At 42.5% G+C, this 25,575-nt stretch overlaps 1 protein-coding gene across 1 annotated transcript in view; it reads left to right on the forward strand.

Annotated features, from left to right (window-relative positions):
* The window catches only part of cntn5 (contactin 5), a 121,469-nt gene extending 100,450 nt beyond the window's left edge, over positions 1 to 21,019 (forward strand). The window contains exons 13-24 of the mRNA XM_030743985.1: positions 3,887 to 4,014; positions 4,380 to 4,567; positions 5,835 to 5,955; positions 8,335 to 8,493; positions 11,039 to 11,188; positions 11,841 to 11,911; positions 18,268 to 18,502; positions 18,595 to 18,704; positions 18,829 to 19,015; positions 19,167 to 19,279; positions 19,498 to 19,666; positions 20,150 to 21,019. Coding sequence (XP_030599845.1) covers positions 3,887 to 4,014; positions 4,380 to 4,567; positions 5,835 to 5,955; positions 8,335 to 8,493; positions 11,039 to 11,188; positions 11,841 to 11,911; positions 18,268 to 18,502; positions 18,595 to 18,704; positions 18,829 to 19,015; positions 19,167 to 19,279; positions 19,498 to 19,666; positions 20,150 to 20,253 — 1,735 coding nt within the window. The 3' untranslated portion in view covers positions 20,254 to 21,019. The remainder of the gene's footprint in view (positions 1 to 3,886; positions 4,015 to 4,379; positions 4,568 to 5,834; positions 5,956 to 8,334; positions 8,494 to 11,038; positions 11,189 to 11,840; positions 11,912 to 18,267; positions 18,503 to 18,594; positions 18,705 to 18,828; positions 19,016 to 19,166; positions 19,280 to 19,497; positions 19,667 to 20,149) is intronic.
* The last annotated feature ends 4,556 nt before the right edge of the window (positions 21,020 to 25,575 follow it).

Here is a 25,575-nt window from a genome sequence, read left to right on the forward strand (position 1 = left end):
TTGACAGCTGTGCTGACTTAATGAAGGTTTGTAATTAACATGGATTTCCACTAATGTTCAGGGCTTTTGTCTCTTAAATAGAAAGTATTAATCCTATTAGTTTGAAAGTACACAGCAGACTCATTTGAAATCTACAGACACTTTGTTTGAGAGCCAGACTGGAAGAGCATAATTTAGCCTCTTTTTTTTTTTTTAATTGCAAAAGGTTTTTAAAATATTTTAAATGAGGTACTAATTTCACGTTTAAATGAGTATACTGTTGCAGTCTGTTGTATTTCACTTCAGACATTTTTCTTCAGATTAAAAGCAAGTTTTTAAACGCTGTAGTTTTGCTGTGATCTTCTTAAATTTACATTTCCTGAGGTTGAATCGATTTGCATATTCTGTAAACGCAGCATTCCCTATCTTGTCCTTTCTGCCTCGGTGTCCTTGTCAGATGGGAATTTTTTTTTTCCCCCCTAATTTGAAAAATGTCTCCTGGCTGCAGATTGCCACTGAATTGTGTATGTGGGTCAAGATTTTCCTGTCACGCCCTCACGAGGATCCACGTGCCACTTTTAATCACCTCGCCCATGATGAAAGTGCTTAGTGTTATAAATATGAATGCCAAATAATATGAATTAAATTACTGCGAAAAACTGGAAAACCTCACACCCCCTTGTTATTTTTGACAGATGAAATTAATTTTCTAATTAAAAAGAAAAAGTATGAGGATGCGCCTCAGTTGGTTTGAGTTTGTACACTTTTTAAAAAAACAAAAAAGCAACAATAATGTTAGAAGTATTAATTGCCACCTCATTTAAACCCAGACATAATTGCTGGATATAAACGCTGCAAAGGAAGCATTTTGTGCTGGACACCGAGGAGGAGACAGGAGCACGACATGATCACGGTACTATACTATAACATGATTTCTGCTCTATAGCCATCTGCTCACACACCTGCTCCCAGGCCTGCTCTATATACTTACATCCACCGCGATCTTATGTCAACCACTTCATTCTCTTATTTACAATTCAGAGTGAAACGTTAAAACCTAATTACTTTTGTCCCTCAGCTGGATAAGAGGCTACTTCTGTGTCTCGGTTGTGGGCAGCTTGTTGATATGCATGTCCTCATTAGACGGTTTTTGCTTTAGATATATGGAATGAACACTTTTTATTTATACCTAACAAAGAATCCTGGCGTGTTATTATTTTACTGTGTGGTGTTCTCTGCAGATTTTGTGCAGAAATGTCTCATTTTTTAATTTAAAAATACACTGTAATCAGAATAAATTGCAGCTGATTGTGTTCTTTTAGAGATTAAATACAGTGAAGCATTGTAGTGAAACTGAAAGTCATAAATAGCTGTTTCTGTGTTCTTCAAAACTTCAAAACCTTGTCCTCATTATCTTTAAAAGCATTTTCCTTTAATCCTGTGCACGATGGAGCTATTTAGTGGTTAAAAAAAAAAAATCAAATTCATTTTCACATTTTCATTGTGATTGATCTTTATTCCACACTTATTTTCATAGTTTTACTGAAATAAATAGAAATAAATAATACATAAACAACTTTGAGATGTTTGTTTTCTCATGCCTAGAGAGACTCCAGGTGCAGGCTGTGCAGAGATGCTCCTGAGCAGCGTGTCCTCCAGTCCGAACAACAGTATCAGTCGTTTGTGCTAATAAGATGTTCAGAATGAGCGCTGCTACATCACGCTGCTCATGTCAGTGTGTAACGTTGCTGTAGCTCAGGAGGTAGAGCAGGTCACCTGTTAATTGGAATTGCCGGAGAAAACGGAACATGTTATGTTATCTGCTGGCCTCAGCAGATGACCCCCCCCCCCCCCCGAGCCTGGTTCTGATGGAGGTTTCTTCCTGTTAAAGGGAGTTTTTCCTTTCCACTGTCACCAAGTGCTGCTCACAGGGGGTCGTTTTGACTGTTGGGTTTTCTCTGTTTTGATTTGGCGCTATATTAATAAAACTGAATTGAATCCACATGCACTTTCATGTACGACCACTAGAGGTCACTTAATCTTATTTTAAGACCTAGGTGTTGGTCATAAAACATGCCTGCAAAAATGATCTATGAGGTTGGTTTTTTTTTTTTGGTTTTTTTTTGATGGACTACCCTGAGACAATCCAGCACATAAAAACAGGGTTGCTAGCAGGCAGGGCATACATGGAACACCATAACCAAGAGGCTGGCATAGTATACAGGAACATCTGTGCTAACTATGACCTGGAAGTCCCGAGGTCAAAAATGGGATGTGCCCCCAAGGGTGGTTGAGAATGACCGAGCTAAGATCCTGTGGGACTTCCAGATAAAGACGGGCAAACTCGTGATGGTTAACCAACCGGACATAGTGTGGTGGAGAAGCAGAGGAACAAAGTCGTAGTCCTAGATCTAGCAATGCTAAGAAGAAGGAACATGAGAAGCTTGAGAAATACCAAGGGCTGAGACAGGAGTTAGAGAGGATGAGGAAGGTGAAGGTAACGAGGTAAGCTTGGGTAGCCTAGCCTGGGGACCTTTACTGGATTTGTGCCCTGGCTGGGATTCAAGCACCCAGTCTATAGTTCCAAAGACAGTAATGTTACCAGTATACTATCCAGCTGCTCTTTATGGCTATATCTATTTATTTAAAAAAAAAAAAACGCAAACAGACCAAGAAAAAAGTTTGAATTGGTTGGAAAGAATTTATTTAAAATTAACAAAAATTCAAAATGAATTGAAAGACAGAAAACAAAGCAATCTCATACACCAACTTGATGTATAAAGCTTTTTTTTAGTTGTTTTAGAGCAAAAAATATTAAAGTTATGACTGTGTAGGTTCTCAGTCATCCAGGTCATAGTATCTCTGGATCTGAAACAAGGGTCACTGGACTTCTTCTTGTTTCTTGGAGATGTTTCACCTCTTTTCAGTTCTCAAATCAAAGGTGGAGAGACCCAGGTATTTGAACCCCAGTGGGCGTAGTCCTTGGAGGTGATTTTGACCCACTATTGTTCATATTCATAATCACGTGCACCAAGGTGTGAAAGGACGCGTGGGTCATTACAATCAGTGGTTTCAAGAAACAAAAAGGAGTCCACTCGCCCTTTTTCAAGCTCCAGAGACTAACTTAAAGTTAGTTAAGTTGTTTGTTCACTTCAGGTTTGTTCATTTGATCCTTTGAGTTAACTCAGCGTTTCAGTAAATCTATTTTAGTTCTTCAGTTTCTACTTTTATTAAGTTTCCATGTTAGGACTCAGTAGCTTCAGTGATTGTTCTGTTTAACCAACAACGTAATTCACATCTGCAGTAATACCATTTATATTTATGCCATATGACCACATATGATCATTCAGTATTAGTATAAAAATGTACAAAACTCAAAATAATTCAGCTAAAGGCTGAACAGACTTCTTAATACCAGTAAAGTCTTTTGTTGTTCCGTGTTGTCATGAGTTGTTAATCCTGTGCTAGTCCTGAGTCGCTGCCGTTTGCAGTGAAGGATGATCCTGCCAGTTTGCCCTTTCAAAATAAAATCTCATATGTTTAAACCATTTTAACCTTATTTTTTTAATCAACCCACAAATCGCGTGTCCATTTGTTTTTTAATAGTTTTAAACCTGTTTTTAACTCAAATGAAATAATAAATAAGAAGAAATGTTATTAACAGTTTTTATCTGATGCACACAGTTTTACACACACACACACACACACACACACACACAGTGAGAATGTTGAAGTATTTCAAGCATATCTCGGGGGGCTGCATATCTTTGATGCTCTTACCCATAGTGAGTATTACTGTTCTTGTAACCCGAACATCCAGAGAACATATAACCTCACGCCTGAACTTGTTGTTTAAATGTGAATTTGCTTCTCATACCAGTATTGATTTTTGTGTCCTTTCTTACAGGATTATGCTGTTACGGAACAACACTCTGAAAATTGTTAACTCCAGCCGAGCGGATGAGGGGAACTATGTGTGCCGGGCAGAGAATCAGTTGGGCTCGGCAGAGATGACTGCCATACTGTGGGTAAAAGGTAAGTGATGCCCCGAAGGCCTTTATTTTCTGCCAAATTAGCACAAGTCGGCCACCAGTAAACAGTCCCCAATGTCATCTTTCCCCCCCACCTCTTTTGCTCGGGTGCCGGGGAATTTATTGTGCTCGCTCAGCCGTGAAGAAGGCCTCTCACATTCACGAATCATATTACAAGGACACACACTAGCAGTGTAACAGTGTGCCTCATTGCTGCACTGTACACAGTTTAGAACAGAGCTAACCAGGATATTTATCAGACAAAGGTGAGTGTTTCTGCCCAGGTGATGGCTCTGGCTCTGATGTCACAGTTACACGCACTGCCTTCCGTTAGCCTGAGGTGACAGTGCAGCAGCTTTGTGCTTTCAGAGGCCATGCGTGTGGTGCTTAGCCCGAGCAGAGTGGAGGTGACCGTCGGGGAGAGCGTGGTGCTGAGCTGCAAGGCGACACATGACACGTCGCTGGATGTGGCTTTCCAGTGGTTCTTCAACCAGAAACCGATCAACTTTCAATACGACGGCGGCCACTTTGAATACATCCAAACAGTAAGAGCCAGAGTAAGAGCAATAATATTATTAACAGTCATTTTTAGCATATTTGTTATGATCCTAGCTAACAGTTTATCTCTGTCTTCTTTTGTAGCCATATAATTATCTGTATAATTATCCATATGCTGGGTGTAAACAGATGGCTTTTTTTTCCTTTTGTTTGAATTTTTTCATTTAATGGATTTTATTTTTTTCCATTGAGCCCGTGGATCCACCTGTTTAATTTAAAATAGTTTTCAGTGTTGCATTTTTAAACCAAACATTTGTTACGGCTGAAAAAGAATCAGCTGTGCTAAAGGTCAGGCAACCTGGTGTCATCGAAGCCTGGCGATAAATCAAGCCACTGTGTATCTCGAAGACGCTTGTTTTGTTTGGCTTTGCACCTGTGATTTATGAAAATGGGCGAGAGGACAGATACCGACTCAAACCGGCTTTGAGAGTTTATGAGGGTCACCGGTGATTTAGAAGTAAAACTGCTGTCAGCTTTTCTATCAAACTATGGCTCAGTTATGGCAAAGTCTGAGATTCTGGTCACAACCAGTACATGGTAGCTATTCCCAGAATTCCTGAATCCTTAGTCCTCTAACATTGACCACGGGATCAGTGATTCTCTGGAACGTTCTCCCAGCAAAAGCAGAACGTGCACAAAATCACCTTTAACCTTTGCCTTCCCTCAGTTGTTTGTTTAGTACTAGCAGATCAATTGCTGATCAATAGATCAATAATATAATTTTCTGCCTCAAGTTGCAACGTCTTGTGTTTTTTTTCAAAGCTGCATTTTTCCTGTCTACAAGACCATAATTGGTCACCGTAATTGTGACCAAGCATAAATTGTTCAAGTTAAAAACAAATCAGCGGGCTGCTAGCAGGGAGTCCTGTTTATGTCACTGTTCCTCTATGTTAAAATCACATCTGCCCTGATACGTCCTCTACTACAGCCCGTCCTCTAGGGAGGAAGTATTTGCAGTGACAATCCTTTACAGCCACAACAGAAGCCCGGCTGATGCATGGTTTGTAATTTTAATCAGGTTTCCTGCTAAACAGCTGCCTGTAGACTTTGAATTATTCCCAGTCTTGCCTTAGGCGTTTCTCATTTCAGCAGAGAGAAAATACGGGGAGCTGAAGAACGTAGCACCAAGCAAGCACCTGAATTAAACAGGAATTTTTCAAGCCACATGAGCCTCTACAAGATGTAAAGGAATCACACTTTTTGTGTCAAGCACATTTAGGCTTGCCTAATACCTAACTTTTTAATGCTTTCCTTTCCCAATTGCAGCAGTCCTCAACAGTGGATCTGATGATTAGGAACATTTTGTTGAAGCATGCTGGGAAGTACGGGTGCAGAGCCCAGACCAGTGCTGACACTGTATTTGCAGAGGCAGAACTTCTTGTGCGAGGTAAGCGTGTTATCTGCCAGTACACTGTGACGTCTTGGACGCGCTTTATTGGTGGTGACTTACGGCTTCCCTTGAACTAATCCACAGCTGCAGAACAGAATTAAACTATCACACACTCTTGGAGGATTTTGTCCGAGTCACTGAGACGCCGGGTTATTTATTTTTATTTTTTTAGGTGAACGGGAATGACGACACAATGAAAAACGGTCTCTGTGAACATCTGGGCACGTGTGGGCACGAGACAGACGTGAAATTTTGTGAGCCAGTGTTTTAAAGCTGTTAGTAATTCTCTGAAATAATGTTAACAATTTCTTGGAATCTATTAAATTAGCCCACTTTGTTACAAGTGCGGCTCATCTGGGAAGTTGCTTAATTACAATGATCATTAGAGATTTGCTCCTGGTGGGGACAATTGTGCCAGGACTACTTCCACATTATTGCCCCTTTTTGATCATTTCCACTAATTTGATATTGTCATGGTGAGTGTGCTCAGCAGCTGCTGTATCTGCATGAACAGGTTCGCTATGTGCTGCTGAAGAGATTGACTGAAATGTCTCGTGATCAACTGCTTTGGTTATTTTTGATTGTTGCTGAAAATTGTACAACACTGATTCTGGGCTCTCTTTTTTTTTTGACTGTTGTAATGACACATTAACACATTGTCAGGCTAATCATCATTTTATGAGTGACACTATTTAAGCCTCATTGCCGGAGGAGTTTTCATGTGAGATGGCAGGAGTATTTATAAAGAGCATCTATCCAAGCAAATCTGTGTCAGGTTTATCTTTGGCTGGTAATCGTCTGCAGCAGAAAAACAAGTTTAGGGATCAAAGCGAGCGTATTACGCATTTCTTTTTCTCTCATATATTATTATTATAACTGTTACATTGGCTGATGCTCACATTAAATAGTAAATAATAAAGAGTTTTAAATAATGAAGTAAGCCATCCTTTAAGCTTTAGCTAAAACAAATTCTACTCTTAGGTCTGATGATGTCACTGAGCATGAGCATTAATATGGTCATCTCAGGCACACAGCAGTCCCACCAACCTTCTGTTTTTGAGGATCAGCCAATCAGGAGGGACTTAGTTCAAAGTTTGTCCTTGGAGGGAAACTAAGACGACCTGTTTGAGACAGAAGCCGTGACTGTTTCTGCGTTCATTAGCAGATCTGTTTTGAACAATCAGACAGGTAACCTGGGATGAAAAAGGGAGGCAGGATGTGCAACTCAGGTCCCTGGAAGTGAATTATTGTGATTGTGATTAGTGGTGTATGTAAAATATCTGATCTAATATGCATCCTTAGGTAGGAGCCACAGTTTAATATGTTTTCAGTGCAGCTGAAAAAACACAAGAAATGCATCAATTAATAACAGAGAAGGTTAAAACAGCAGGGACGCACTAACACATCCCCCGGACATCATTATTGGTGCATATTTGTCTACTCAACTGCCTCTCTGCAGAAAAGATCGTATTTATCAAGTGCAGCGGCCAGCGTTTATTGGTCATGTTAATTTGGAGCTAATGCAGTTATTTGCATGCAGACTTTGGTTATTTTTTTATTATGGAAGTCTGTGCATCCTTAATGGCCCACAATTATTTTTGTAAGAGACAAACATTGAAATACTATCAATAAGAAAAAGCATTTATAAAATAAACAGTAAGTTGTCTCCCACCCGCCGAGGCTTAAGCTGCTAACATGCTATAGCTAACAGGCATCAACTCATCAACTGCCAAAATATTCCACGTAGACTATGACAGTAATTGTTCAGATCCCAAAGTGTAAAAATGGCCCTTGCAGTGGAGCCTTCTCAGGGGGACTTTTGGGGGACACAGTAGATTGATTTTCACTGAGCACGCCACCTGCCAGCTTTTTCATTTACAGCTGTTCCCCCTAGAGTCCTTAGATGTTTGCTTTGGTTGCAGTATACATTTACCTCTGAAGACTTGGGTAAACATATGTTCAGCTGTATTAAAACACAGGAAGGCCTACCACCCAGTCACGCTGCAAATTCCCTCCAAAAATCCCAAAAAGAAAGCTTTGGTATCCCTTAATCAGCATGAAATCCTTGGCAGCGGATCTGTGTCAACCTGCATCCTGCTTCAGTTTAGTATGTTGTGTTCTTGTCTGTGTGCGTAAAGATTACAACAAAGAGCTGGTTTTGTCACCGCAGCTGCATTTCCCTGCTAATGCTTCCATTAGTGTATCTAACTGAAACAGCCCATAATGAAGACATCACAATGAAGCAGCGTAGAACTGATTCAGGCAGCAAGGATTGATTTTTTTTTTTTATTTAAATCTTTGTGTGGACACTTCTGAAGTGTTTTTGTTTCACACTTTCAAACCTGTTAAATCTACGTCTCCCTTTTCTTCCTCCAGGTCCTCCCGGACCCCCTGGAGTGGTGATAGTGGAGGAGATCACAGATACCACAGCCACTTTGTCATGGACACGTGGCATGGACAACCACAGCCCCATCAGCACCTATAATATACAGGCCCGAAGCCCATTTTCATTAGGCTGGCAAACTGTCAAAACAGGTAATCAATAAGGAGCAAATTGCAGCCTGTAGATCTGAGAGGTTAATGTGAGGAGATATACAAAGGTCATTATCCTGCTCAAAGTCCTGTGCTGACACAGAGAATCAATCCAGGTAGATCAAGGCTGCTGCTTTTAAGAGAAACAAATAAAAAATGTCCTTTGGTAATTTACTGTTATATTTATGAATGTCGTCCCAAAACCAACTCATCCTTCATCTTATACAGCTGCTGTAGACCAAACTACGACGTAAACGTCTTCTCAGAGGCCTGAAAGGTTCTATATGTAAGCCAGCAGACAAATATTATTCACTGTTTGAAAATGAAGTCATATTGTAGTTCTAGTTTATCCCGTGTGAGTCGTTAGCGCTTTGTAGCTCAGTGTAACATTAAATGAGGTGTTAATTTTATGTGAAAAACAGTTAAAATTCTCAGTGTGTATATTATTTAAACAAAGCACAAGAAGAAACTCCACCCACCTGCATAATTAAGGGTCGGTCCAAGAAGCCACACCCTTAATTATGCATATTTTAAATGTAAATAGGTGAGATATGTAAAAAGGCAGTTGTAATTTAGGTCTAAAACCAAAGCATTTATATCTGGGTGTAAACATGTTTCTGTCTTCAGTAAATTTGAAATCTGTGAAATCTGTGGACTCGATTTTGTGACATTTCCACGTTGACCTAATTTTTCAGGTCGCCATGCTGTATCGTAAGGTTGGCATTTAAGTCACGTATTACATTACAAATACTCCCTGACCAAGTAAAATACGTTACTAATACGAGCAGCATAAATAAAAAAGTAAGTTCATCTCAACCCGGGGGGGGGGGGGGGGGGGGGGGGGGGGGGGGGGGGGGGGGGGGGGGGGGGGGGGGGGGGGGGGGGGGGGCGGCTGACGCGCCCGTTTCTGATGGTCTGTGATGATGTTGAGACATCCTGTTGGTCTTAGTGCCGCACAGAGAGCATGAAATGCAGTTTTCTGTGATTGTCTGGTTGAACCCAGCTGCTGTTCTGAGGAGCTCAGCAGAAAGCAGTTGGAGCTCATATCAAATGTCAGTGGTGTGAATTTTAGTCGGTGTCATGTCAGCAGTAAGTGGGAAATTAACCTTTTGGGCTCGAATTATAAGACTGATCTATGTTCATTTAGTAAAAATGCACTTTGGCTGCTTAGAAATGAATTCTTCTGTTCTGTAACTCGATGGAATAGCCATCAATTACTATCACTTAGCATTAGAGGATGAAGGCTCGCTAAGCATTGTGTGTAATCCATCTTAATATGGCGTGCGATAATTATAGCAGAGTTTAAGGTGTGATAATGATTCATCCCCACAGATATATAAATCATACTTTGTATACCCTCCTCTCACATCATGTCTGTTCAACTACATTTAATTTGATAAAGTACAATTAGGACTCTCTGATATATTGTCAGTGTTGAACTTGTTAAGATTAGCATGAAGGGGATTGGGTTTTTAGCTCCCACTCCGTGCAAACACAGTTATCAGCTGCTGTTTGAAGAGCAGACCGCCTGACAGAGTGGTCTCATTGTGAGCCGCTGCGAATGATAAGAGTGTGAGCGCCGCTGCTTTAGAGACCTCTGGTTCACTTGTGACATGGATCTGCTTTCAGTCAGTGTTTGTTTGCTATTGCAGGATCAATATTGACAAAGCGTGATTATGGCAGTGGCGAAGAAACTAGATTAGTTGCATTATCTCGGTGTAATTCTATTCTAAATACATTCATAAAATCTTTTTTTTTTTTTTTAGTCTGTAATTTAATTACATCCTTTTGTTCTGCTGAAACTGCGAAAATGGATTGAAATCGGCTTCCCTGTGTAGTGTTTTCTGCTTCTAGATGAAGCCAGAGTGAGCTTTTTGTTTCATGCACCAAAATGTCCTGTAGCAACATTTAAGTAAACTGTGGAGCGTTGCCGCCTGGTGCGAACGTATAACGAGCCACAGTGAATCTGGGAGGATCTCGAGTAAGCTGTGGAGTCCATAAGAACTGAGACGGTGGCACGTTTGGTTTTATTGGCTCTGTGCACACGTTGAGCTGCAACAAACGCTCTGAGGTCAAAATCTCAACACACAGGCATAAACTGTGACTTTGTCTCATGTTGTCATACAGTGTGACAGGATTGTGGAAGATAAAGCTGGAGTACATGTTAACACAGTATGCACAGGATGTTGTCATATGCAGACTTTGTGGTCAGTCTTGACCATGCAGGTGGCTCTTCCAGGTCTGTGCCACTTCCTGTTTCAGAGGCTTTTATCAAACACCGGCTTAGTTGCACAACTGAAGTAAAAACCTTTGAATATCAGACCATAAAAAACTCTTCTGTGTGTGTGTGTGTGTGTGTGTGTGTGTGTGTGTGTGTCAGATTTATTCAATGTGTATCTGAACACTGTCAAACACCTTTACAGCTCTAAGCTGGCATTTAGGGTGCTTACCTGTTATATACTGTACATTAGGAAAACTGAAATGCTGTAGCTGCAATGCGATGCTTGTTGTGAATAAACAAACACACAGGAAATGCTCTCGTCTCCAGACCCAGACCCAGTGACAGGAGACATGGAGTCGGCCATGGCTGTGGAGCTCAACCCCTGGGTGGAGTATGAGTTTCGAGTGGTGGCCATCAATGCAATTGGGACCGGAGATCCAAGCGCGCCTTCAAGAGGAGTTAGAACTAAGGAAGCAGGTAACACACATTTTGACAGACATCAGCTGTAAGAGTGTAATTATGGTTATTACAGTCGATCCAAAATCCAGCTGATAACTTATTGTTGTTAGAGAGCTTAGCTGTTGCCCCCATGTGCCACTTCAGAGCCATGTTATATCCCCACTGTTTATGTACTCCATTTTAATTGGGGAGGACGTTGAAAGTAAGCTGCTTATGTGAATTTCAACAAGTCCAGTGTTTCTGTAAAAGCAGCCGGGCTTTTAAAGCCCCGAGGCAGCGACACAGCAGAGCGCAGCGTTTATGGTGAGCGGGAATTCACTGTGCTGCTTCACTAACGGCTCATTTCCCGTCTACAAAATGCAATAATTACAAAGGTCAGTGGTCATTTCAAAGTGGCTTATTTAATCTGTCCCATCTCTTCAGTATAATTAACAGACTAATTACTGTATCTACACACAGTTGTAGTAATCCGTCCCAAAGTTACAGTACGTGATCCAAATGTCAACAAAAAGGTTCCAGTGCAAAGAACCCACAATAGCTCTCACTTTGACTGACGGATATTTCAGTGAAGGCGCAGCCACCAAACGAGCTAGTTTCCAATGTTTTCTCCGATGATGATTAAGTTGAGCTTGTAGTGTTGGGCCGGTGCTAACCTTTGTGTTTCACGCAGTCCCGTCAGTGGCACCAGCAAACGTTAGTGGAGGAAATGGCCGCAGACACGAACTGGTCATCTCATGGGAGGTAAGGTCCTCTGTCCAGCTCACTCAAGTGTGACAGTGTGCAAAAAAAACCCAGCGGGTCAGTCTCTGCTGAGTTAATGGAGTTAATAGCTAATTTTGTTTAGCATACCCTAAATTAAAATGAATACATTTTGTATCTAGAAATGTGAAAAATGCCAGATTTAAACATACAGAGGGATTTAATGTCTTTGAAATTCAAGCTACTAAATGTAAAAACATACTCTGTTTTTTTTTTTTTACAAGAGTAAAAAGTTGCTAAAGTTTTCAGGCCAGATTGAAGAAGGAAGAAGGAGAAATAATGATTGCAATAATCAGTGCGAGTCAAGGTTAGCCTGATAGTAAATGCAACGCCAAAAGGATTTAGAAATATTAATGCCATTTTTATTATCTTATGTCTGAGTTTACTTTTATTCTCTGGATTTGTAAAATAGTGTCTCGCCTTCCCTCCTGTGACCCTGAGAAACAAAGCAGTGCCTCCGGTAGTGGAAACCCACATGCATAAAAGCACATGATGATTATTTTTAGGAGTAAACATGAGTAAACATAAGAAGACGTCTATAGGCTGTAAATATTCATCGCTTAACTTGAGGACGTATTACTCACCAGGATTAAAAAATGTGATAATGGGAAATTTATCATCGCCCAGACGCTTCTGAGGCAGCAGGATGAGAATCCGTGATGTAATCCAGGAGTGAAAAGAGCCCGCTGCACTGAGGTTTATTGAAAACATCAGTACTGAAACTACATTTCTGACATGCTGTCATTTAATCTTCATTTTACCAGGTGAAATGTTTGAGAACCAGTTCTCATTTACAAACGTGACGTGGCAGATCCATCACGTGTGCTGTTCATCCTTAAAATCATCACTGCCTGGGAATACTTGTCAGGCATTAATAAGGAGGATAAAGCATGGTTGATGGATGACAGCAGTCCTTGTGGTTCTAAGCTTGAAGCAAATGGTCCGATGGTTTCGCGGTACTCTGATGGATGCATTAGTTTCCAGTCAGTTGCGCTCACTTGAGGTGAGCTATCGTGACTAGCTGCAGAAGCTCGGTGTGTTTTGGGGGACCTGCATGTGATTGTCACGCTATTCCCAGAACCATCTAATTAAGAGATCTAATTAACACATGGAGAAAAGTTTCAGGAGCTCACATAAGAAAATGAGACGAGTCTGGAGGTGATCTTAAAGTAATTGTGAATATATTTTCACAACTTCTTTACAGCCTGTTTCAGGTCTTTGCTGGATTTGTTCCTATTTCTTAAGGACATGACTTCCAAATACTGTTCATCTGCTGTAGATCAGCTTAGCACACAAAGTGAGGAAATCTGTGTTGGTGGATTATTTCTTTGTTGTAATAATGCTTCTGGGCAATAAATCTGATACTGTTGGAAAGCCTGTTTATTTCCCCGTAAATGGAGCCACATTTGTGAGGAAGTGCATTTGTGGGCTGAGCAGCAGAGTTAAGTCTGTGGGCTGCGCCCATGAAAAACTCGCCAACCGGCTTATTCTGCTGTTGAGCTTCTGTTACCCCGGGTGCTGACAATCAGGCTTGCCATGATTGGAGACGCTCACCCCCGCAGAGTGGGTTTATCAGAGACTACCTCCAGAATTTGGGAGTGGAGAGGATGGAGTTCATCTGCCTGCAGTCCTGACCCTCAACCCCATTGGACACTTGTGGGATCAGCTTGAGTGTGCTGTTTGTGCCAGAGTGACTAACACGACCGCACTGGCTGATCTGAGACACAGCAGTGTGTGACCGAGCTGGTGACCATCATGAGGAGGAGGTACCAGGCTGTTGTGGCCCGGTGGTTCTTCCATATGCTGCTGAGGCCTCTGTTTGTTACATGAATAAATTACCATAATGTCTCGTTTCTTCAGACTTCATTCAATCCAATAAACAACACAGAACAAGTCGATAGCAGAATGAGATGCATTTCATTACAAATGTGACTCCATTCAAGGTGGAATAAACAGACTGTCCAACAGTATAAGATTTAATGCCACAACGCATCATTACCACAAAGAAATAATCGACTCCTTCTTTTGTCCTCCATTTGTCCAGTTTCCTCAGTTTTTTAAGGACTCGTTATCCACATCATGCCAAGTTTTCTTCTTGCAGCTTTTTGGGAAGCACCTTGTTGATGCAGGAATTCCATTTTATGCCTCCCTGTGACTCAAGACTTTTCCACAGTACTGTAGGTCTCAGAGAAAATCAAGTATTCTTCACTACTCACAGATTGGACTCATTTAAAAGTACGATGTCTGTATAAAGAACGTGCAAAGGTAAAAGAGTTAAATGATCAAGTTTCTGAACAGTTTTCCCGTTTTCAGCCTTGGGGCTTTGATTACATGTAGTAAACACTGAGGTTACTTCCACAGTTGAGCCTGTTGGTATTTTTGTGACTTTTGTGTACGTCGAACTGGAAGGTGAGGCCCAGGAAGGAGTGTGGGGGGTGTGGATTCAGTGGCCAGTTGCCAACAGTGGTGCGAGAATGAATCCACACGATGGTCGAGTGCGCTTCAGTTTCTGTACGTCTGCCTTTTGTAGAATATAAAGCTGAATTATTCATCTGTTGTTCCCTCTGTCCACTTTCAGCACATCACAAAAATAACACAGTAGTTTCTTATCGTGGCATCTTTGCCTCTTTAACAGTATTGACTGAGTGATTCTTAGTGGCCCCCTGCACCTTCTGTATAAGCGTTTTATACAGTTTCTAAAAAGCGATGTTTCACACCACAAATATAGACATTCACTCCAGAAGTTATTAATCAAACATCCAAACCCGTGTTTCTGTGTGCACCAAATTATTCTGCTGTAACTCAGCAGCCGTGTTCCTGACAGATTGTTAGTGTTCACACATGAACTCTCATGAGAAAATGAAGATCAGGTAAAAAAAAAATTCTTTCTCCGCTGATGATTTCCTCAAAACAAAACATTCATGTCAGCCCCCCCCCCCCCCCCCTTGGTGTCTCCATTCACAACAGCAGACAACCAGAGAGAACAGCTGCACGCTCCATCTTCTTCTGAGCATGTCTGACCACAGGAACACCTGGAGCTGTGCAGTTCTAATTACAGTCCAGGTGTACATATCAGTGCAATCAAGCACTGAGACTGTTCAGGAAGTGCTCTCAAAACCAAAAATATTCATTATAATAATCCTAATTTATCATTTTTACCACATATATTGTTGTTTCCACTTTCACTCTACATGTGGCACTGCAGTGGCAATGAACCGCAGATGGTCACTGATTATTGTTGGATACATGTTTTTGTTCCATAAAGACAAAACTGTAAGAGGATCTAGAGGTACTGTCTCAGGCTCCAGCACTGCAGAAGTCTGTGTGATGAGTCCCAGCTGTGTCAGGTGCAGGTGGTCACACGGATACCAAAGTGCTCTTTTCACACCCGGGGCTCAAAAGGCCACGGGTTCTTGAAAATAAGGGGATGGCGCAGGTTGTTGTGTGAGTTGTGGGCAGCTCAGGTGAGCGTTTGTCATTTGAGCAAAGTGAACTTTTTCCATTTTAGTACACAAAGACACAGGAGACCCATCTGCTGTGATGTTCTTCCTGATGTTCCCTGACTTGCTTACATTGAATTTAAACTCAAAGTTGGAGAATTTGAGCAGGTAGAAGCTCATCGTTCCTCTGGGACAGGATGGTTCTCAGATAACAGATTAAACAGGTTGCTCTAAGGCTGTGGTTATAAATGCCTCTGCATTCTTAGATGTGTATCAGTGATGTGTTGCTGTGGCGATATTAGCAGCAAGATAAAAACTCCAGCCTTATTAGTAACAATAGCAGCTCAAGATCATAGCTCATTGCATTTTAAAGTGTCCTAATTTAGTCCAGTGGAATTTGTTTAACCGTCCAGGATCTTAAAATTAGAGGGCACGACTTGGTCATAATTGCAAAGGTTGCTGAGGCAGCTCAAAGAAGGCCAGCTGGGCCGTGTACTACACCGAGCTGCATCAGCCCGGCGAGTGATTAAGATGTACTGAATCTAAAATTCGGTCTCAGCAGAGCGGCGCGGTGATGATTAACCTTGACTCTTGGCGTCATTCTCACTAAATCCAAAGGTGTTTATGAAAATCTGTTTGTAATCTCAAGCTACAACAGTGGTAGAAAATGTAATAAATCTCACACCGAGTAAGGGGGATATTAGTATGAACCACTTCCAAGTGGACAGCTTGGCTGTCGGCCAGAATCAGAGCAATGCATCTACAGAATTACTATGAGCAGAGCTGAGAATTTGCAATTGAGATCAGTTGAAGGATGCATTAACCGGGGACCAGTGAACAGCTGTAGAGGCAACTGACAGTTATTCTTGTAGTTATTAAGTATGGGAGCCCGACTGCCACTGGGAAGATAACCTTCACATCAGGAGACGTGCACCTCCACGGCACATTATGGGGGATAATGTCCATTCCAGATGGGATGCTGTTTGGTGGTAGACCATTTCCTATTTATAACTCAAGAGTGTCATTAGCTTGGCTAGTATAGCACAATGACATCCATCTTATAAATAACGCAGCACCCCATGTCGAGGGATGCTTAAAGCTCATGAAACTACGATTGATGCTTGGCATGACACAAATGCCTAATAAAGAGCCCTTATGAGCCATGCGTGAATTTAAATAATTACAAACAACCATTTCTTGCTCAGAATTGTCTTCGTGAGGTTTATAGCTGCAGCTTTTCACTGACACACGTCCACGATCGGGAGAATTTGTTTCTTCCACGAGTGGCTCGGCATGAAAGTGAGTGTGAACATTATTCAGTCTCCTCATTTGTTTCCATTTAGATGTTTTTTTTTTTTCAGTCGCTTGTGAAGTACCGAGTGCTCAACAGTGAAAAATTAAAGTGCCTCTTCAAGAAGGATGTTTTCTCTCTGCCAGTTTTGGGGTACAAGAATCGGTCAGCCATCAGGAAGCATGTCAGTTTTCAGGAGAATCACAGCGCAGAGATGAGACGCTCCGCTTTGATGCAGTCGCCTCCTTCTGGTTCTTGGCATTTTAAGTAGTTTTAGCCCGACCCTATTTATTCTTGCTTCTGCTAAATGCTTTTGGAAATAAATCAAGACTCTGTCAGTGATCAATGGAGATGGATATTAGAGGAGACGGAGCAAGAATGTTAGTCCTTTTTGGCAGTCGGGGCATGTGAGCGCATGGCGGTTCCGCCTTTCCAATCATCTGTGGAAAGTTGTCAGAGCCCGGACGGCCATGGTGGGCAGGGTTATTAAGCAGGATGAATGACTAAACAGTCTCCGCAGCTTCATTCAGCCGTCTCATTAGAGGCGACTGTGAGAGACTGCTTTTACACTTTTAGCCAAAGGGAGAACCATTAGTGATGCCTCCGTAGTCCCCATCACTGAGCCCAGCAGGTCCCACAATTTCATCCACAAGACATACCTCAGTTGTATCAGGCCTTTCAAACTGTGTCCAGGCTTATCTGTGACTCTCTCGCTTCCCAAGGTCTTTCTAAACTTAACTAGCTAATTTGTTCACGCTGGTTTTTAAAAGACCTTCGTTCCTTGGCATCAGTTTCAAAGCTCTGCCAGCCCTGAGAATCATTTTGATGGACGCTAATTCATTTTCACTGATCATCCCTGTAATTAGGCAGTCACGGTGATTGGTCATTGTCGAATGAAATGTGAACTACATCTCTATTCTCCAGCAATCCCTCTGCAGACCAGATCGCTAATGTGAGTGATGCATTCAGGGGACCGTGTGACTCTGAAACTTATGCAAATCAATACATTACAGCAAATGCAGCACGCTCTGTGCCAAAAACAGGTGTACAGGTGTTTGTCATTTATTAAATTTAGCCAAAGATTTAATCCCTGCAGCTCATATCTTAATTAGATTCTAGCTCACTTAATAAAGTGGCATTTGATTTGATTAAGCGCAGAGCAGCTGCAGAAGACGGTTCCCAGTTTCACCACTTCAGGAAAACCACCGATAATCGCCGGAGCCAGCACGCAAAACCCGTGTCCCCGAAATCCTCCTGTCGGAGATGGAGAGATAAATGGCTACATAATGGGCACGAGTGAGCCAGATATGATTTGTTTCCATAGCTCAAGACTGACTGCATCTTTATTAATCCTGGCAGACAGTCGCAGTAAATGGGTAGGAAATTGAAAGCTGGTTAAACGGGATTACCACAGAGGAAAAACTCTTTTTCTCATTCGATGAGATCCTTACTTGTGCTGATGGAGCTGTCCACTGTGCACTTTCAGTCAGAGAGTTTAAGTGCTCGGTGAGCCGGTTTTGTATTAGTGTCTCAGTGACACACACACACACACACACACACACACACACACACTCTGCTGATTGGTTCTTCCTTTCCTGTGTTTTCAGCCTGTATCTGAGGAGTTCCAAAATGGTGAGGGTTTTGGGTATATTGTTGCATTTCGTGCCAACGGGACCAGAGGCTGGAAGGAGAAGATGGTGACTTCTGCAGACTCCACCATGTACAAATACAGGGACGAGACCTTCCCACCTCTCACCCCCTTTGAAGTGAAGGTCGGTGTGTACAACAATAAGGGAGACGGGCCATTCAGCAAAGTTGTCATCATCCACTCTGCTGAGGGGGGTGAGTTAATATTCATAGTTGCATGAATTTTAAAGGTGGTGGGGGGGGGGGTGTTCACCATGTGATCATCACTGTTTTGACGTGTTTAACAGAGCCGAGGGAACCGCCGTCTGATGTGAAAGCTTACGGCATTTCTTCCTCCGAAATCAGAGTGACTTGGAAACTGCCCGCTTCCGGTCCTGGAAAACCAAGAGGATATGAGGTTTGTAAAAACATGTCTGTAATTGTTTGTGCACACACTTGTATGTTTATGCGACACCTTGCAAAATGTGCATCTTTTTGCATGAGTAAAGCTAATTTTTCAGCCCCTTAATTTCTATGAACAGGTCAGCTACTGGAAGGACACGGAGCAGGAGGAATCGGGGAAAAAACAACGAACCATAAAAAATGAGACATCGGCGGTCCTGACAGGACTGGAGGGGAACAGTGTGTACATCGTTACAGTAAAAGGCTTCAACAGCATCGGCCAGGGTCCTGCCAGCACTCCTGTCACAGCCAAGACCAGGAAACCCCGTGAGTGCAGCGCTGACACATATCCCATAATACTGCATGTGGAATACAGGCTACTTGTTAAGTTTGCTCGAAATTCCCCTGTAAAAAAGTGGCGTAATTGACGTATTTGGTTGAAGCTCTCGTTTAAAGTCTTGTTGTGTTCTCACCACAGCGCCTGCTCAGCCACCAGCAAACCTTCAGTGGCTCCAAGAGGGCAACAACGTGTCCTTAAGCTGGGACCCGGTGAAGGCAAAGGACAATGAATCCGACGTCATCGGGTACATGGTAATGATCCATCCTTAAGCCGTTCAGTTTCATAAAATCCAGGCAGTAGTTAATGCATTTGAGGTTTTCTAGATCTGAAAGTCTCCTGGAAAATGAATGTTTGTAGTTTATGTTTTAGAAAATTGATTTGAAGCTAAAAACTAAACTACAGCTGACTTTCTTTCAAACAGGTATGTTTCTATTGTGCAGTAAAGCGCCTATGTGCATATGTACTGCAGGTGTTACTGAAACAGGAGGGCAGAGGCCACAACCAGGTGACACGAACCATTAACCCTTCGACCATGCTCTCACTGCCAGAGGGAGGCACTTACGTCATTGAGGTGCGGGCACTCAGCGAGGGGGGAGAGGGAACCGTCAGCTCCCAAGTTCGACTTGTCACCTCCTCTGGTAAGCTGGAAGCCGGTTAGTCGCCTCTCCTCTCACTCACATTACATGACCTCTGAAATCCAATTTCTATGCACAAGCTGTTTTCTCTTTGTAGCAATCTTATGTCCTGCCCTTAATTTAGCCGCCACAGCTGTTCGGCGGGCCAAGCTTTCTTTGGCTAATACTGTTTTAATTACCTCACCCACACAAACCTTCCCTCTCCTGCACAGCCAATTAACTTCAAAGCAACAGAAACGAGCAGAAAGTTGCAGTTCTGTGTGTGACCGGCCAGACTTGAACAGCAACTGCTGTTTTCCTCTTTGTCTCTGTTTTCACGTCAGCGCTCTTCTTCCGTCCTTCAGGAAGAAGATTGTTCCTGCACAGCTACAAACTCCCAGTGTATTGACCATTATACTGAAAAAAAAAATCATTTAGCATTAAAAAAGGAATTAAACTCTGTTTTTATTTGTATTGACTCTCCTCTCATCCAATTGCTTGCTTTAGGTGTTCGAGCAAAAAGCAACCAGTGCTCGGTGCACTGCCTGCCACAGAGCCTAGCATGGACTGCACTGCTCCTGGTTCTTCTGGTGCCTTCAGCTTCCTGGTGAGGCCACAGAGCTGTCCTCACATTCACGAAGGGAGCCACCAGTCTTCTGCTCCCTTTTTCCCTCTGACTGCCTGCTCGCTTTGGCCTTACCCATCTCAAACGGCCCGGCGCGTGCCGAAGGGGTTCGATTCTGCCAGCTAACATGCAGCTCTTCAGAGATCGTCCTTTTCAGTTCCCTGTTTTCTTTGAGGCCCTGGACATTTGATTTTGCACAGTTCTTTCCAGCATCACAGTAGTGTTGTACTGTAGTGTACATTCTGTGGAAAGATTTGTTTAAACACTTAATTTACCATCATGTGTTCCTCTCAGTGACTGGCATCTAACCACTTCCAGACAGCTCCTACAGCTCCGGGGTGCTGCGGAGCATGAACGATTCCTTGAAGCTGCTGTGGTAGTAATACAGGGATCGGCCGACCTGTTTCTTTTCATTACTTATCTGCATCAATTTACCCCTTGGCTGCCTAACAAGCAATGCAGCAGAGGCTCAGTAGAGATAAGTGCATTGTTTTCTTATTCACACATTGAGAAGAAAAAAAGTTTTTTTATGGAACCAAGAATCTTACTATTTCCAGACTTGCTTTTTGTACATTGTGTTACCTTTAGAGAAAAACAGTGGTGTGTGTCAGCTATGTCAAACTCTGTTTTTTGGTAGCAAATAAGCGATGCTCGGTGATGCAGTTTGTTAACTGTTGGATGTATGGATGTAGGAAACAGGTGTGTGGGTACAAGCTGTGCCCAAACACATTGATAGACAAAGACAACTCTGTACGGGCTCCTGGTGTCAGTACAAATAAATGTGATGTATATTTTTTAAATGATTATTGTTGTAATTTCTGACTTGACTTTGAGTGTATCACATTCACACATTTGGTATATTTGATACAAATTTTAATCATTAACAAACTGATAAATCCTCACACGCATGTTAAGGAGTCGTTCCCGTGTGTCATGTAAGATATGGGTAGATTAAGTTCCACACGTGCAGCATTAACGGCCACAAAACTTTGTGTGATTTAAGACGCACTGCAGAGCCAAACAGGACGGCATCAAGAGTATCTCTCCTCCCTCTCGGGCTTCTCTCTCTGTCTGCAGCAAAGGCTTATCTTACTGGGCAGAAATCCAAATGAATCTGCCTGAAGTGTAATTAATGTTAGTATGGAGATCCATAGTCCTAAAGCCTGCTTGCCCGGACGGACCTTTTGCGAGCTCTGCCTCCAGCTCTGTGGACTCCATTACAGAGTCAGAGTAACCTGGCTCACCCGCGCAGGTTCAGAGAAGGGTACCGGCTCCACCACAAGAGATATGACCACACAGCAGCGCAGAGGACGAACGCTGCTCCGAGCACAGTCTGTCCCTTTGGATACTCTTCTTTCAGACCTCTCTGTTTTGGTTACATTCACTGGTCTCCTCTTTCTGACTTGTATCATTTTTGTCAGCGTGCTCAGCATTAAGCTGTTTAATGTCGATGGAGGGGTTTTGTGGTGCTTTTAGCCCGTTCAATGATGTCGGCTCAAACACATGCCTCCACACAAGTGCTAATGTACCGACCTTTAATTATTCATGCAGCACCTGACTGTGTTGGCGCATCTGATTTATGATAATGGATTATGTATCCAGCAAGGGGACCCATTTGGTTCAGAGAGCCAGAAGCTATAGTGTCAGCAATTAAAACATGAACTCCCCCTAGGTTAATGTCAGTGTGTGTGTGTGTGTGCATGTGAGTGTTTGCAGGATATACTCTGCTTTTTAATAATTTACAGTATATTGAGTGATTTTAGGTCTAATGCACATTGCTTGAAATTAACAAAGAAATACTTTGTTGCTTTTACTGTAGCATTTGAATATTTTTTTAATGATTTGACCATAATATAGACATAAATACTGCTGTAAACTGGCCCACCTGTCTGTGTGTGACGGAAGGAGTCGAAGAATATTTTTGGAGTTTAAATTTTGAGACGATGTGGGTCAGCACGGTGGCGCCTCACAGTTAGAATACCACCTGGAAGGCCTGGGTTTGATTCCACCTTGGCCCAGGCCCCTCCCCCTCTCTCTCTGTGCAGTTTGCATGTTCTCCTGTGTCTGTGTGGGTTTTCTCCAGGTACTCCAGTTTCCTCCCACAGTCCAAAGACATGCACTTACTGGGGTTAGGTTAATTGGAAACTCTAAATTGCCCACAGGTGTGAATGTGAGTGTGAATCTCTGTGTTGGCCCTGCAACAGGCTGGCGACCTGTACAGGGTGTACCCTGCCTCTCGCCCTATATCAGCTGGTATAGGCTCCAGCCCCCCCCCCGCGACCCTGAACAGGATAAACAGAAGTGGATGGATGGAAATTTCGAGACGGATCTGAAACGAGCGTGTGGTGTGTGACGGCCGGGCCCTCGTCATTCTGATCATATACAGGAGGGTGACTCTGCTGTGTCAGAAACTTCATGCTGCTGCTTTTTCCATGCATTCCCAACTGTCCTTCCACCTTCTAAAACTTAGAAAGTCAAGTATTAAATTGTCTTTGCAACACTGTTGTTCAGGGAATCGCTTTGTGATTTAGAACTGAGCGGCGGCTGTGACTTTGCTTTTGAGGCAGGTCGCAGTTTAACACTCATCCTGAAATTGCTGGAAACGAAGGGTCCTCCAGCAGCTGCTACAGTAAGAGGTACACTGTAATATCATACAGTAGGAGACTGTTTTATCACGGTGTGATGGGTGATTTCTCTTTTAGGACCATTATCGGATGCTACTGAATTGATGAAAACATTTGGTTATTAATATTTTATTATGTAATTAAAGGCGTGATTTAAATCTGAGGTAATGAAACGCTGCCTAGACAAATAATTTCGAGGTTGCTGAGTCTTCTTTACAGGTCACTCTGCATATTTTGGTATTTAAATGTAAAAACCTTACTCTCGGGATACCTGATTCAGCTCGTTTCTGTTCCTTATTTGAGGTTTCTGTGATGTTTGAATTTTCAGCCTGTCGGCGCCCCCCCGGCAGCGTCGGGAATGGCAGAGAATGAGAATTAGGGAAGTGTGCCGTGTTGTGCTGAAGGATGTGAACAGAAGGATTAAAGGAGCCGTTTTGTAGCGAGAGTCAACATCCAGCATCGCATCACTTCAGTCCAGTAATTATCAGGGTTATAACTGAAGACGTCTCTTGACCTCTAAAATCATCTTGCTGACCCTGAGCTGTAAGGGAAATGCACGGCGTTTTAAGCTTTTGAACTTTGCATGTCATAAAACTGTAGTGATTATTAGTCAGATTGTTATCCTTCCTGTTTGACCCATTAGCTGGAAATTGGTGTCACTGCCGGTCTCTCCCACACTTGGGTCAAAAGGTCAAACTAACGTTGCTGAGATATCTGAACAGGTGTCGTTCAATTCACAATTCAAAAGTGAGGTTAGTGTTTAAAGTGCACGCTCTTAAGAACTTATTTAAAAAATCCCCCTGTCTGTGTGGTGGCAGATGGTGTGCTGTTAAAGGGGAACTTGTTGAAAAATGCCGGCTAATCTGATATACTGTGAATCCTCGCTCATAAGAAATTAAAGCAAAAGGGCCCCGCTGAGAGGCCTCATTAGGGAGACACATTTAAGAGTAAATCTAAGAAGAGAGAAGGCAAATCTTCTTGATTAACCCTTCTTCTCCTTCATGCTTTGTGTTTTTCCTGTTTCTATTCTAAACATTTGCCACTGAAATATAGTAATGGGATATGGGGAGAAGTCACATGATGTCTGCCTACAAATAGTTTCCAAATATGATGTCTCACGCTGCTCACAAGAGAAGAATCAACCTTTCCTAGGTTTCTGCCTGCAGGTGTAATTCTTTTCAGGAAGTAAGAGTCACATATGGTGATTTGTTTATACAGATCTTGGAATTCAGCCAAATCCCTGCAGATTGGAGACAGTGCTGATTCAATTTTGGAGATCCAAGCTACTTTCCTCGAGAACCCATTGTGTGAGGAAATATAATGGGATGGATGTGTAAATCTGGGGATAAGGAAGGAGCAGGCTGTATAGGAAGATTTAAAGGTCAAGCAAGAAAGCAGTCAGCTTAGTTTGGACCTCTGCCGAGACCTTATAATCTACCCAGTTTGCAGTTACTTTCACAATTGCATCGTGCAGATAGCTGAATGCATCAAAGTGGACCAGATTTGGCCCGATGGTGACATGCGTGAAGGGCATGAACTTCATAATGTCTGTTCCTGAGGGAAGCAATAACATGTATAAGTAATGTATAAGTAATGCATGGTAGATACACTTTGTGGCAGCGGTCTAAGGGCAGTAGTGTTCATGGCATGTTTTGTATATATGCAGGTTTTGAGAACCAGCTGAAGTTTGGTTCAAGGACCCTGTTCCCAGGTCAGACTGATATTGAGGCCAAGTGAACTCCCTAAAGTCTTTTCCCAGGTTATTCAAATCATCCCTGAATGACCTCCAGCTCATCCACGACATGCAGCTGACTGCACTACCTGCCTGCTAGTCTTAACTGCTGCAGTGAGACACAACAAAGCTGATGATGGTTAACTACTGGAGGTAGTTAACCATCATCTTTTTATTAAATAAAAGTCTTTGGTTGAACTTGGATGAGCCATTTTCAACGAGAGGTGGGGTTCACCCGGGTCAGCGGTCCATCACAGGGCAGCCACAGAGTCAGACACCCATTCACATTCACACCTACAGCCAGTTTAGTATCACCTGTTAACCTATCACGCATGTCTTTGGACTGTGGAAGGACTCAAAAACCCGACAGGGACAGCATGTAAACGTCGCACAGACAGGCAGACCAGAAGATCTGGCCCTGGACCTTCTTTCTGTGAAGCGATAGTTCGAAGCTATGAGCCGCTGTGCCCAGCGTCTACAAACAGATACATTTGTAACTGATCTAAACTTCTGTTGACCAGTCACACGTGAGCAGGCTTCGACCGCGATTACTGGGATGACCTTTTTTCTTAAATGTAATCCTGAAGCCATCAGCTGTTGTCTGACAATAATTTTACATACAGTTACCAGTGGGCACAACAGGAAGTCATGAACTGTGTCAAAAGAACAGTCTGTGCTTTCCTGGATTTGGCAACATTTTTATTAATCATGGCAAAGTGAAAGAAAAGTTCATTATCTGAACTGCACTGTGTCCTAGTCAGCCTGATAGGTATGAATGAAAGTACTGGCCAAGACCAGTGTGGTTATTATAAGTCTAAGCAATCATTTTATTGCAACTTCTTACTTCAAAGTCCAGCTATTGTATTAATCAGTGGAAACTAATTTCAGAGAGTTTAGAATCTGTGAAAAATGTGCAAAAATCACAAGAATGTCATAAGATTTTGAGTTTAGG

Source organism: Archocentrus centrarchus, chromosome 13, assembly GCF_007364275.1.
Source record: "Archocentrus centrarchus isolate MPI-CPG fArcCen1 chromosome 13, fArcCen1, whole genome shotgun sequence".
In the NCBI taxonomy this organism is placed as follows: domain Eukaryota; kingdom Metazoa; phylum Chordata; class Actinopteri; order Cichliformes; family Cichlidae; genus Archocentrus; species Archocentrus centrarchus.